The sequence below is a fragment of the Hyposmocoma kahamanoa genome, unplaced genomic scaffold (assembly GCF_003589595.1).
Source record: "Hyposmocoma kahamanoa isolate Upper Pololo Valley unplaced genomic scaffold, ASM358959v1 62, whole genome shotgun sequence".
NCBI classification, from domain to species: domain Eukaryota; kingdom Metazoa; phylum Arthropoda; class Insecta; order Lepidoptera; family Cosmopterigidae; genus Hyposmocoma; species Hyposmocoma kahamanoa.
This window is the reverse complement of record NW_020653850.1, coordinates 6361301-6377181: the sequence shown is the minus strand read 5'-3', so window position 1 is coordinate 6377181 and position 15881 is coordinate 6361301. Positions and strand designations below refer to the sequence as shown.

Sequence of the window (15881 nt, the reverse complement as noted above, 5' to 3'; positions counted from 1 at the left end):
CGTTATCAAAGTATCACTTGCAATTAGAGTAACTTGAGAAATGTGTATAAAGAATGGACACTTGGCATATTTAACAAACGCCTTTGGTGTCTGTACTCGCACGCACACACAATGCATATAATAACTTATAAAACTGCTCCCTAACCACATTTGTGCCTTAAGTATAGTAACTGCTTACCAAACAGGTTGAAACTAAGAGTCATGAGATACAGGGCCTATTTTAGGGTCCTGTCTGTTACAAACAAATATTAATATTTATTATTATTACTAATGTAGAATTAAAGGACCCAAACTCAGTACGATATATTTATAATGTGAGAAAAATTTTAAGCACCGACGCAAACCCTACCAGCGGGTAAGCCTCTTGGTAAGCCTTGAAATTTATTTTTTATTTACTTTAGCTCATCGTTCATACTTCTTTAGCTCATCTAAACGAATAGTACCAATTTAAATACAAAAATTACGTTCATTTTAGCAATTCATTAAAGAAGGATGGCGAAAGCTGATCAGAGCCAAAATCAACGAAGTGCCGTTCATGGACTTTACTAGTATAATTTTACGGTTTAGTTTATACCTAGTTATTAATATATTTTTGTATATTTTTAGAGGTCGGGAATAAAGAAATTGCAAAACAATGTATTTTAGCATAGATGCATGAACACGACGCAATTGATTCAGTTCGACCATAGATTAGGTAAAGCTCTTGTACGTACGTTTTATTAAGCATTATTGAATGTTCACTTACCTAAAGTATTGGTTATTTTATAGTACACACGTAAAACATTAAAGCTATAAAATACCTAATCAAATAATCAATTAAACAATAACGACATAAAGTAAAAAATAAAACGTAATGTGACAAAAATGTTTAAACAATATTTAAATGAGAAATACGAAAGCTAGGAAAGGAACGTTTTATCAAGTGGCCTCTTGCTAATGTCAATGTCATTTTGAGATTGAGAACAGTGTGACCATTTGTGGCAGATTATTGCCATTTGGGCCGATATAATTTTTATTAATTTTCATTGCGACAGAACATTTTAACGTTGTATTAAATGTGGCAGAGTTTGGCAGATTTAGGAATTGCAGCAAATTCTTTATTATTTTTAGGAACAAACTGAAAACTTGTTGTTTTCTGCTATTACGAACAAACATCTGCAGCGAAATATAGGACATTGTTATAAACATAACCAATATCAAATTTATAACCCCAGCTTCTACAGCCCGTACTTAATTAGCTTTTTTGATGCTTTGATAATGAATCACAAGTATTGATAGGTCTCGTTAATGCATGTCATCAAACACACTGGGTCAGAAATACACGGGACGGTGCCATCCTTCTTTTTAAATTCATATTATTGTTTAATAGGTAACCTTAAAAAAAACTATACTTGTAGGCATTACGAAATGTTTCGTCTTATGTTATAAATGTTATGAAAAGAATCATAATATCAAGATGGCAAATGTTTCTTTTCTCAATGTTTTTGTATATTAAACTGTTTCTTGTTGAACAAAGGTGGTATGCTTTAGTGTATGTTGTACCTCATTGCTACTCGGCTTGACCCACGGTTTTCCAACAATGTTATTTTTATAATATTAATATAATCTCCCGACTAAACAATAAAACATAAATATAGACTTTATATTGTTTGCCATGTCTTGCGTACCAATTTTTTTCAATCTGACATAAGATGGAGGACAATTTTTTTTCCATCGGGCGCGAGAATAAGTGACATTTAAATTTTTTAAATTAGTTTAGTTGGTATAGCGTCTGCCACGGTATGCAAGAAGACGTCGGTTCGAATCTGACCGGATCGAAAGATTTTTTTCTGAGTGTTCGATCTTTGTATTATTAATTATAATAACCTAGTGGAGTAATTTCACAAAAAATAATTGAATATGAATTCAATGAAAATTTTAAAATTAAGTTGCGTACGTGTGCACTGCGAAAAATAACTTCCGAAATAAGCACAATGTTTAGTTATATCTATATATACTTTATTGGTTACAATTATATGTATATTATTATGAAAAGGTTGGGGAATGGGTGGATATTTGATCGGGTAAATGAGTAACTAAAATACTATACTTGATATAATTATTCCGATAATATAATATTCTAATGATTTTGGTTCTCCAATTGATCAACCTAAAGTTGTTAGGGCTTTCAGTCTCGCTACATTTTTCCAATAGTAGGTTTCCATATAAATAGGCTAGGCATGTAGGTACTCGAAATATGAGATTTTAATTAACTCTTTACTAACTCAAATAATAAAACCACAAATTTATGAAAGGTTTTAATGTCTACGGTGGCTACGAAAGACATAAAGAGCGTTTAATGTAATTAGTAATTTAGGGAGGACCCTTTTCTATTGTTCTTCAATCTCTGTGTGATCCACCTTAGCTGAATGTAGGATTATACTAATACTTATGCGTTTTTATTAAGTAGCTTGTTTAATAAATAGGTGCATATTTCATATAATAAGCATTTAGTAAGTTCTTCAGTGATGACAGCGAGCTAGGATATAATACAGGAGAAAACAGTTATTTGCCGGAAAACGGTAACAAATCACAATGGCATGTAAAATGCACCCTTGTCGTGGTGATGATTATGATACATGATATATATATGTATGTATGGTGTATAGAATGACGTAACGGACCGGTGACCGCAACTCTACATACATCTGGATGCTTGTTTTTCGTGTCTACGAATGGTATAATTCATAGTTATGAACATTTATAGATTAAGAAAGAACGTGGATCCAAGAACTATTTCGGTTTCAATGTTACCTTTTGTATGAAATCTCAGTTATTTGCATTTCGATACCTCCGGAGAATACTATGCCAACAAAATTTTTATACCTGTTCGGTTTTTATTTCGTTTTTTGTTTCTTTTTAGAAAAATATTTCTTGTTTTTTTTCGAGTTTTGTTTTTTGTTTCTTTTTTTTTCACAAAATTCGGGGAGCATAATATTATTAAATAAATATGTTTACAAAAATAACAGAAAATGGCCAAAAAATAAAGTTGGCGTAGTGTTCATTGAAGGTATTGATTTGGTTAGTTTATTTTCATAGACAAGAAGATACAGAAATGAATATTATATTCTAAAGGCTGTTTACTTCTTAATAAAGACCTAATTGTATGTAAATCTACTAGTATCATATTTAAAACAGAATATCCTAGTGAGATATTATTATAGTTGTGTAGTATACTTGGTGCATATTTGTTTTATCACTGACGACAAATATATGGTCGAGGATATTTACTCAGCGTTATTTTCGAAAATGGAAAACGCAAATAAGTTTGTTGCAATTGCAGGCATACACTGGAAAATAAGTTTTAGTAACAGTAAAGCTCCTCGTGATAGAGTTCGTCCAGTCAAGTACTGCCACTGCCACAAACTCACGAAATAAATAACTGGAAATCGAACCCTGGACCTCTGTGTGGCAGCCCGGAATGGTAACCGTTCGGCCAGAGAGGCAGTTAAAAAAACTTATGTCTCAGGGTGACGGCCGCAGTGGCACTGCCCTTCAGACCTTTGCGGCTTGAAGCTCTGAGTGGCATTGCAACTGTTATGGACAGGCGTGTAGCTTGCCATTAGGCGCACGACTCGTTCGTCACGTCAAATGATATTATAAAAAAACAACATATTACAAAATAGAAGCTTTTGTTTTGTATGCAATCATGTAGCTTTCTAGTGCTATAACAGTGCGTACTGGCCGAGGAATGCTAATAGTGAGTGAACTAGAGTTTTATCCGAATGTTCACCTAACATTTCAAAAAATAGACTGAATTTTACATGTTCCACTTTCTTTTATTATTTTGCTTCAAATTCAAAGTCATTGCCTACACGTTGAAACAAAATTAAAAATATAAAAAAAATATAAATAAACGATTCGTGTACAAAATCAACATTTTTTTAATCTAAATTTAAGGAGCTTTACCGTGTATTTGAATAGTAATGTCGCTCCGTATTGCTACTTAATTTATACATCTAACCTAGATTAAGACTATCTAAATATATTCTGTACAGTATCTTGGCTTCGTTCGACGACGGAACGTCCGGTATACTGTTACACCACCCAGTCTGTCGTATGTTGGCCACACTGCCCAACTGTCTCTTGGTATGAACACATTCCATCAAAACCTGGTAAATATCTTCAATGACGCCGCAATTGCTACAATAAGGAGTTAGTGTACAAATCAACTTTCATTATTATAAAAATGTATGTAAACTACATGTATTATATCTCGGTTATATCTAGTTAATAAACACTTTCTATCGACTGGGGGAATGGTTACGGCGGTAGCTTATTCAGAGTTTATTTAGCAAATCTAAGTTAAAGAACAAGAACATTTTAACGATACTTATAAAGAAGGATGGCGAAAGCTGACCCAAAATCAACGAAGTGCCGCTCATGGACTTTGCTAGTATAATTTAACGTTTTAGTTTATGCCTAGTTATTAATATATTTTGTATATTTTTAGAAGTCGGGAATAAAGAAATGGCCAAACAATGTATTTTAGAATAGATCTAAGAACACAACGCAATTGATTCAGTTGGACCATAGATTAGTTGCCATTCTTGTACGTACGTTTCATTTTAAGCATGATTGAATGTTACCTACCTAAAGTATTGGTTATTTTATAGTACACCATACATCATTAAAGGTATAAAGTAACTAATCAAATAATCAATTAAACAATAATGACATAAAGTAAAAAATAAAACAGAATGTGACAAAAATGTATAGACAATATTTAAATGAGAGATACGAAATTAAGCAAAGGAACGTTTTGACAAAGGGCCTCTTGCCAATGTCAATGTCACTTTGAGATTGAGAACAGTGTGACCATTTGTGGCAGATTTCTGCCTTTTGGGCAGATTTAATTTTTATTCATTTTCATTGCGACAGAAAACTTTAACGTGTTGTATTAAACGTGGCCAGAGTTTGGCATATTTAGGAATATTCATCAAATTCTTTATTATTTTTAGGAGCAAACTGAAAACTTGTTTTCTGCTACTAATGTTATAAACATAACCTTAACGTTGTAAATTAATAATTATTTTATTTGTTTTATTTATGGTTAAAAAATGCATCTGGAAGAGTCCTGTATCCAGCAGTGGAACGTACAGCTAGGAATATCAATGTAGTACATTATTTCAAGCGGAGCGCGAGCCATTTTTTATAGGCGACAACTGGTTTGGTTCCTCACCCCTTGCGGGATATCAGGCAAGTCGCGGTTCCGCTATCACTTTGTCGATGGCGTACTCCGAAATCTATCTTAGCGAGAGACGCACGCGTATTTCTCTAATAATAGCGTTTTTCTATGCGGTCTCCGCGAAATACATTTTTTTTGTAATTTAGAGTTATTAAATTATTAGTGTTTTTAAACACACTTATTTGGTACCGCTGCTGGTCGTAGGAAGGCAAAAGTGCAGTGTATAACCGTTGGGTTTTAAACAAACCGCGCCCAAACAAAAATTTGTTTACAAAGGTACTTCGTTTTTTATTTAGAACACCTCGTATATCAATTTTATAACCCCAACTTCTACAGACTGTACTCAATAAGCTTTTTGATGCTTTGATAATAAATCACAAGTATTGATAAGTCTCTTTAATGCACGTCGTCAAAACACTGGGTCACAAAATACACGGCATGTCGCCATCCTTCTTTAACTTATTGTCATTACCCATAAACCCTATAACATAAATACTGTTTTCAAAATTTAAACAAGTAAGGTGGGCAAATTTTCATAAACTCTTTCATGTAATCGCAGCGAGGGTCACTTTGCCATCCTGGACATTCCTGTAAACAATTATTATATTACTTAGCATAATATTAATTTCCAATGGATTATGTGTTAACTACACCGCATAGTCCCATAATGTGATTTCTTCTGGACAAACATGATCGCTGTGTTTTTAGGAATTACTCCCTATAATTAACCCTTTTGATCGGCATTGGAATACAATAGGGCTAGCACGGTAGGATGCGACTTGCGCGAGAACGACATAAAGTGCGATATCTCTATGCGAGAATGGCAGTATCTCACGCTTTGTCGCTCTCGCTCAAGTCGCGCCCTGTCGTGCTAGTCCTACAGGTTTTTGTTTTCACATTTAGTCGGTTAGGTTCCCAGGTGAGACAAGCAACTTTTAAAAAATCTTTGAATGCAGTATTGCTTTTAAAAATAAAATAATGACTCTAGAAGCAAAATATCGCAACTACAAAATTTAAAGTACATAGTATCCCTACCGCTTTTGGTTTTGGTAAAATCTTAAAGAGGGCACTGTCAATAAGCAAAGCAAGAAGAAATTTTTGGAGAATATAAAGCTGTTTTACACGACTTAAAAAAAAAGGAGGAGGTTCTCAACTCGACAGTATTTTTTGGGTGTATGTTACACGATTACTCAGACATTTGTGAACCGATATTCGATGATTCTTTTTTGTTGGAAAGTGAGTATTTCAGAAGTGGTCAATTCGTAGAAAATATTCCACCACTAATTGTAACAAATTAGGAGATGAATCCGGTTTATCCAATAGATCCGGATTCATTTCCTAATTTCACTTACTTTCCGTTAACTGATTTCGAAAAATTTGGCAAATAGATGTAAAGCCACAGACTTTACACGCCCTACCAGTCGGCGACGTGTGTTGCAATCTGTTAACAATTAATAAGCCGGCCACAACAGTCGCTTAAAAAAATGGCGACTAACATGCGTTTAAGTTTGGGTTTGTGTGCGTCACGATGTACCAACACAAGTGAAAAAAAAAAAAATGTATACAAATACATTTGTTCTTGGAAGGAAAAGAATACTGTATCTCTAATAAATATGAGTATTTTTTATTTATAAGTCTGTGAAACACCCTAAATATCATGAAACTCATGCTCATGATGGAGCTTATATACTTACAAACAGCATTATTGAAAAGATACAGCCAAAGATCTTTTCCGGGGGACATGACTCCATACCAGTGAGTTGCTTCCCAACGCATGTCTTCTTCGCTGAAGCAATTGCTGACTTGAATGATGGGTTCTTCTTCACATAGTTGTCCAAGAGGGTATGAAGCAACTCTGAATCGACTTCGCCGTCACGTAAAACATTGTATTTTTTTGCTATGCATTTAAACTTTGGACACTGTAACAGGTAATATATTTTTATGTAGCTAAAGACAGGGTACCGTAAACAAGTGAAATTAATCGTAATGTTTTTCAAAGTAATATTAATTACTTATCTAAGTACCATTATAGGGATATTCCTATAATGGTAGTCAATGTCCTTTTAATCATCATGCGTCCAAGAACCACAAATTTTTGGTAATAAAGAATTAAAAATTATTTATAAATTTTTTAATGTGGTTGATGAAAACAAAGCTGCTAACGTGCAGCTTGGCTGCGAACTGGATGACAGCGTCCGGGCAGCGCGGCGGTCGGCACGGTGGCGGCAGCGACGCGAGCAGCGTCTCACGCGACTTGATCAAATACAAAATGCGTGTGATGGGGGCACGCACCCGCGTTCGGTGTGTTGTCGTCCATATAAATACACGGAATTAAACCCGCCGCGCGCCATGCTTCCAGCACGACACGCGCCCGACCCACACCCGCTCGCTGCGTGTTTAATTTGAAAACTCACATCTCTGGTAGTCACACGTTTTTAAATTATGCATCTTCTGTTTACAGAATCGCTTACCCGTGAAAAAAAGTCTCTGTTTACTCGTTTACCCACAGTTATCTCTGTCGCCGCCATGCTGCCGGTCGCTGTCCAGTTTGCAGCCCTAGTGACAGAGTTGTGGTTCTACCAAAATCGTTAGAGTTACCGTGTGCCTCTAACGATTGTAAGTGAACATTCACGTACAATTATTACAATTAACCCGTTGGTTGCATTCGGAATCTGTGCATGGTATTACCACAGGTCAATAAGACAAGTATGGTAACCCCCATTCTACGCAGCAGGTTTATATTAAGGTTCCCACCCTACCTTAGTATGATTTTTTTGTTTGCCCGTCACGCGCCCGTGTGTGTTGTATTAGCGTCCATATAATACACGGAATTAGATCCGCCGTGCTTCCGACCCGAGACGCGCCCGATCCGCACCCGCTCTCTGCGTGTTTTACGCTTTAATTTTGAATACTCACATCTCTGCTAGTCACACGTTTATTAGCAAGCACGCTGTCCGGTTCTGGGAAGCCACATTTATACATATCCTTCACGCTGAACAAGGGCTGCATATCGCAGCAGTTTGGTGCGGGTTCCTGTAATCATTTCAGGTCCACAGTCAATAGCTGGATATAAACGAAATGACCACAATTTAATGTAACAATCATCTTTTTCATCATTTAGTTATTGTGTAAATTTGATATTGTGTGCAGGAGGACGGGTGGCCGCCGGAGCAGGCTCTTCCTAGAGTGACGACCACGTCAAAGAAAACGTAAATTGGGACACCTACAAGATGGAGGCACGACCTGAGAAGGGTGGCCCGTAGGCTGCGGCTGGATACGAGCGGGACAGGACCGGGAGAGTTGGCGTGTTCAAGGGGAGGCTTACGCCCAGCAGTGCGTACGTGTAAACTGACGATAATGATGATTTTGGCTAAGCTGTAGCATGGAAATGTCAAAACCACTAAAAGAGGCGAGATGATTACCGTGATGGTTGTAATAGCGAGTCTTAGAATTTCACTCAAAGCTCATACATTACCTTATAGTAAAATTATTCTACGAGTATATTCCTATTCTTGCTCTCTTTCTAATATTATGTGCAATTTTGTTATGCCTCTACCCCCTCTTTACTTTCTTCCGTGGTTATAATTGACATAAACATATTGAAATATTTGAATTATTTTTATAGTGTAAGTGCATTAAATTCGCTTTTATTATCATAATGTAATTATTAAGTTTATCCTGTAGCTCGGAGTTGGAGGTGTAGAAGAGATTGCCATCTAGTAATAAGGCCACCAGTTGTACCTGTCTTGTGTCTTTTGTTTACCTTCTTTAAGTACTTACCAAATATGGAGCGCTACCTAAGCATATCTCGGGAATATTTGCTGGTGGTTGCCCATGTATCACCTGAAAGTTTTATTTTGTGACAAAAGTTGGTTAACAGGCATAATTACAATTACTTAACTAACCGACAATATTGTTATATCTGTCTAATTATTCAATTAATTACATTGAAAACCAAACTATCTATTAATCAGCTTAAATATAGAAGTATTTAAGCTAATTCAATTATAGTTTTGAATTCATTCATCGATATTGGGCTTACTATAGAAACTACACTAAGTAATCCAATCGTATTTTATAAAATCCGTAAGGGCATAGGTTATGGTTGCATATTTTTAATTATGAACAATGAAGAACATCTCACCTCTAAGACCGTAGCTAAGATAACAATACCACCCCAGTTACTCATGGTTGCAGAGCGAATTACGAACAAGAATGATGGGATGGGAGCGTGGCTGAAAGTTTATATACTTGTACGTATAGACCGTCATCAAAGTATTACTTGCAATTAGACTAACTAGAGAAATGTCTATAAAGAATGGACACTTGGTATATTTGACGCCTGTTGATGTCAGTACTTGCACGCGCATGCACGCACACGCATTACATATACTAACTTGTAAAACTACTCCCTAACCACATTTGTGCCTAATAACCTTAAATACAGAATTGCTTTACCAAAAGATTGAAACTAGGAGTGTAAAGATACAGGGTTCGCCTATTTTAGGCTCCTGTCTCTTACAAACATTAATATTTATTATTATTACTAATGCAGAATTACAGAAGCCAAATTCATTATGATATATTATGTGACGAAAATTTTCAGTACCGCCGCAAACCCTACCCACCAGTGGGTAAGCCTCTTTATAAGCCTTAAAATTTATTTTTTATTTATTTTCTTTAGCTCATCTAAACGAATAATATCAATTTAAATAGAAAAATTACGTTCACTTCATCAATTCATAAAATTGATACATTGATATTATTGTTTAATAGGTACCTACCTACCTTAAAAAAATTATACTTGAAGGCGTTATAAAATGTTTCATCGTAAAATTCTTAATCTATGACTGTCATAGATGTTATGAAAAGAATCATAATATCAAAATGGCAAATGTTTCATTTCTCAACGTTTTTGTATATTAAACTGTTTCTTGTTGAACAAAGGTGGTGTGCTTTAGTATATGTTGTAGTACCTTGTTGCCACTCGGCTTGATCCACGGTTTTCCGAAAACATTTTTTTTTATAATATTAATATAACTTCCCTACTAAAGAATAAAACGTAAGTATTGACTTTATATTCTTTTTCCACGTTTTTATTTATCTTGCATACTTACTAATTTTTTTCCATCTGACACAAGATGGAGAACAAAATTTTTTTTCCATCGAGCACGAGGGCAAGTGAAATTAGTTTTTTTTAAATTAATTTGCGCATTTATGCCTGCGAAAATAACCATTGGGAATGGGTGAATATTTTAATGAGTAAACGAGTAACTAAAATACTATACTTGATATGGGCATTTGTTGTGTGGTCACAACTCGACTTATTTATCAAAACAAATATCTACAAAAAAAGGAGTGTATAATATAAGTCGAAAGCTGACTGGAGAGCATAAAACCTTTACAATAAACCTTTTGGACCTAATGGAAAAAAATCGAAATGCCTTAAACCTGACAACGGTTGTATATCCCGAATGCAGAACCCAAATTGTCATATTTTCTCAAATTTGAAACCGTGTATGAATATTAGACTTTGAAACTGTATATTAATATTAGACTTTAGGTCACGTGTAATCAAATTAGATAACAGTACTTGTAACCTAAATTCACAATAAACTAGACAATAGTTTTATCAGAACACCAAGATTGCTGCGTGTCCCAGGCTTACGCCAGAATTCGGTGGTAGTTACTAATCACGCTGCACGGCACAAGTAAAGTATTTTAGAAGTTTCGCAATTGGTTTATATATAATTCATCCATCACACCCCTGCGGCTGAAGGTTTGGTCCAGGTTGATTTTTGAATTCGGTGTATACGTGTACACGATTTTCAAAAACTAAATATCACGGTTGTATGTAATATTTTGTATAATATGTGTTGTAACGAATAAAATATAATAACAATTTGTTGATTTTACAAGTATTGTCGTTACGAGTAATATAAAAAAATATATTTTCTGAATCCCGTGGCCTTGGATCCCGTGGAAATTTATTCCACCGAATTCAGAAAAACATCCACCGAAGTAGGAAAAAACCGCCATCGAAGCCACATTTTCTATGAAAAGTAAGAATTTTATATGTTTTTTCGTATAAATGTTTAGTTAATATTATTGATTTTCATAATTTAATATTTACTACTTGTTTTCCGCTGAAAATGAATAAGGAAAATCAAAACAGAAAAGAAAAATTAGAAATCTAAAAGATGAAGGAAAGTGCTAGAAACGCAAAAATAAAAAAACTATCCAATTAAAAGATTTAAAGAAAGAGATGATGTGTGCGAAGAAAAAGTGGAAGGAAAGATTATGAAGTTGCATGAATTACTTTGTCATGCAATAAAAGCAATGAAAGATATTAATCGTGCGAGTTTCAAAAAATTTATTGCTTTTGAAGTTACAGATTGCACACTAATTTTTTTTAAAAAGAGGTAGGAAAAGAGGTACGGAAATACTTTGTGTGATCGAAAAAACGAAACATCCTAACTGAAAACTGATTTTAATTAATATTTGTAAGGTGAAATTTGTTCACGTTGTTTCGGTTACGTTTTATATAAATTTTAGTTTTTATAGCTTTATTTAATAGTTAGTCATATTAGTAAATGTTGATGTAGATAATCGAATGTTTTTGCCTTTTTTTCATAATATCTTATACAAAAATGTGTGTGTCTTTTGTTAAATTATCCTGATTTCGGTGGTAGCTGAATTCGCTGGATTAAATATGTCATTAACTGTTAAAATTCTAATTGTCCCATTAACGGAATCTTATATAAGTTGAGTTCTTTTTCCTTCCCGTTTAATGTGTTTCCTGAAATTTAGAAAAAATCGACCACCGAAATCAGAGAACTTTGCCCCTCTTGGAGAAATGTCCATAAATATCATACAAATAAAATATATCCGATAATGTTCAATTCCAATGATTTTGGTTCTCCAAATGATCAACTTAATGTTGTTAGGGCTTTCAATGTCGCTACATTTTTCCGAAAGTAGGTTTCCATATAAATAGGCATTTAGGCACTCGAAATACTTATTACATTTTAATTAACTTCTTTATTAACTCAAATTATAAAATCACAAATGCATGAAAGGTTTTGATATTTATAGTGATTACGAAAGACATAAATAGCGTTAATGTAGTTAGGAATTTAGGGAGGACTTTTACTATAGGTCTTGTATCTCCATACATTATACTAAGCTCAAACCTACAGTGTTGTCATGTCCACGTAAACAGATTAAAAAACGACTGTTGGTTTAGTAAATTTTTTAATATTGTTTATTTAAGTGATTTAAGTCTCAAAAATTTCGATATTCCTAAGACTGAAAACAGCAGTCTTGAGTCTCGAAAATGTCAAAATATTTTGTAGAGATTCCTAGTCACTAATAGGTATAACTAAATTATTCTCAAGGAACTTCGCCACGGTAGTTGGTTGTTCCAATTGGAGTTAAGAGCCATTAGAGTCTGGAAGAAGCTTGCCATATAGTACACTTACTCTAAGTCGAATTAACAGGAAACAGGAAGCTTTATAAAAAATAGATAACATTGTACTTACAGGTAGTAACGTAAAACCGTTAACAGTATAACAGTACGTATGGTACATACATCTACGTAGCATTTTAACTGTATTTGAGAATTTATTTTTATTATGAAAATAAACATATCGTTATTGAAATCATTCATTTTAATTTGTCAATAAACGCACATACGTAATCCCCGACTATAATCTGCGGTGGAATTTGCGATCAAAGGTACACACGGCTGCCATACAAAACAAAAAAAGATTTTAAGTATTTAAATTCGTCGTGTTTTTGTTTTACCATTATGATGATTAAACCTTCAAGTAATCATTACCTTTCTCCGTTACAGAAATATTCAAGTTGTTTCAGACACAAAAAAACGACATATCCTCTTGAGAACGGGAATTGCTGCTATTGATTCTCGGATTATCATTCACATCGACTGCGGCCGACGTTTGCAGTTGAAATCACGACTGTATGCATTAACTGCACACATGCAGTCCATCTGTTAACAGCTTTAGAGCGGTAAGCGAGACAGAACACGAACGTCGCTAGGGTTGTGACGCTGCGCAGGAGTGTTTCGTCGCACCGTCGCGCCGCTATTTGGATGCAATGCCTGTGTGGGGTAAAAGGTATATATACAACGGGTCGCAACGATGAATCGACACAATCTCATGCATAACAAAATCATAACAGCGCACCACGTCTGTGTGATCCACCTTAGCTGAATGTAGAATTAAAAGTAATACTGGCTTATTTAATTAATTAATCATGCGAATATTGCATATAATTAGCATTTCGTAAGTTAAGTTCTTCAGTGATGACTGCGAGCTAAAATATAACACAGGCGAAAACGTTTATTTGTCCGAATACGGTAACAAATTACAATGGCATATAAAACGCGACCACAGTCGTGGTGATGATGATGACACATTATAAATATATGGTATATATATATATAGTGTGACGTAATGGACCGGTGACCGCAACTCGATGTCTCAATGCTTATCTTCCGTGTGTATGAAACATATAATACATAATTATATAGATATATTTACGCTCACGGACTATTCGTTGGGTTGGCACTCCGATTGGTTTAGGGTTTCCAATTAAACTGCACTCCTAGTTGGATTGGTGAGGTATTTGTAGCAAGCAATGAAACGACAGTTACGATACACGGTCCGTTTATTACTGACTGACAAAGTCAAATGCAGAGCGTTACATACATTACACTCCTCCAGCGTTATTTTGAAACCCTGGAGACAAATACACGTTATTAGTAACAATTACAAAAACCACTTATAATCTATGTTCTTAATTACATAATTAATTACTTACATAAGTAATTACAGGGCCACCCCTGAGCCATGTACTTGAACACCGTTTGCAAGGTTTTATCATTTTCGGTTGCCTTTTTTTCAAATCATCGAACGCTATTGCCGAGGCGTGTTCTTGCTCCGTTAGCCCGTTCCCGCGATCCCCGCGGTGAGTTATCGCTTGTCGTCGCGCGCGAGAAATAATCTGCTATTGTATTTTTTTCACTAGGTATTCGATTGAATAGTTGTAAGCTGACAAAATTATAATAATAATAAATAATAATAATATATATAATAAATTATAGCATATCTTTGAAGGCGGAACACTGACATTACTGATATACCATTTTTATTACCGAAGACAGATAGTAACGGCCTGTGGCAATATAAATGGTACCTGCAGACCGTACAAATAGGCCACGCTGAGCACGAGCTGCACCCCGGACTCGTAGTGCGCCGGTACGCGCTCCGAGGTCAGCTCGCGCTTCACGCTCTCGATTGCACGCTCATGCCGTCATGCTCGTAATAATTCATGCAATGGGCTTAACTGCGACGATGAATTAGGGACAAAATTACGATAATAATTAACTACACCCAGGAATCTCTTTACTTCAGTAATATTTGTAGGACGGGGCGCCTTAACTATTGCCTTTTTATATTTTTTATTTTTATATTATTGCCTATTATTAACTTTTTTTTTGCAAGGCCGCAGTCCATTTTTGTCAATTACGTAACCCAAATAAGTTACATCGCTTTTAAAGAAAACGCATTTTTCTTTTTGAAGTTTAAGACCAGCGTTTTTTAGTCTCAATAATACTTCGCGAAGCCTGACTAGGTGAATCTGCTTCGTCGGTCCGGTTATGCAAACGTCGTCGAGGCAACAGCTGACACCGTCAATACCTATTAACAATGATTCCATTGCCATTGCGGGTTGGAAAACGCGCAGGCGCGTTAACTAATCCGTAAACTAACCTTATAATAAATAAACCCTTTGTAGTAGTGCTTATTGTAGTTAGTTTTTGCGACTCAGGCGATAAAACAAACTGATTATAGGCATTACTTAAGTCAATTTTTGAACAATGTAGCCCATTTTCTAAACTAGCTAGTACTTCCTCTATACGTGGCGTTGGGCATTTATCTATGTGCAAATCTTTATTGAGCGTTATGGAATAATCTCCAGCTATTTTTACTTTGCCCTTCTTTTTATTATCTTTCAGCACAGGAACAATTGGAGTTGCATATCTAGAAAAGTTAACAGGTACGAGTATTCCTAGACCTGCAAGCCTATCTATTTCATCTTCTACTCGACTTTTTAACGCGAAAGGAACTGAACGCGGCTTAAAAAACTTAGGCTCCACACCCTCTTTCAATTTTAATTCCACATCGAATTTATTAAATTTTCCTAATTCGTCACTAAATAAGTCAGAGTATTCGTGCATTATCCGTAACACTTCACTTGAACACTGGTTAACTGGTGGTTGTTATTTATAGGTGTCAGACCAAACTTAAATTTTGTCATAAACCTAACCTAACCTAATCTAATCTAACGAAGGTGGGCCGCCATTTACTACAACATATATTTTAATCTGGTGGCGGTTATTTTGATATTTCACATCAGTTTCAAAATATTTAGGAGATATTTTATGGCCGTTATAAAGGTGGAATTTTAAATTACATTTTCTTAAGTTACATTCAGAAAAGTACGGCTTATACAATTTTTTTGTAATAACTGTTGTTCCTGAACCAGAATCAAGTTCCATTTGTAATTGAACATTATTTATCTCTACCCATAATAAAACTGGTGCATATTGGACGTACCTTAAATTAAAAAG

General features: G+C 34.9%; 1 protein-coding gene across 1 annotated transcript; it reads right to left on the bottom strand.

Annotated features, from left to right (window-relative positions):
- Window positions 1-4808: 4808 nt before the first annotated feature.
- LOC113229671 lies at window positions 4809-9444 on the bottom strand. Its single transcript, XM_026463343.1, has 5 exons — window positions 9372-9444; window positions 9008-9070; window positions 8144-8260; window positions 6922-7146; window positions 4809-5815 (listed from the first exon to the last, which is right to left on the bottom strand). The coding sequence occupies exons 1-5, from the start codon at window positions 9414-9416 to the stop codon at window positions 5729-5731; spliced, it is 537 nt and encodes a 178-aa protein (XP_026319128.1). The 5' UTR covers window positions 9417-9444; the 3' UTR covers window positions 4809-5728.
- Between the last annotated feature and the right edge of the window lie 6437 nt (window positions 9445-15881).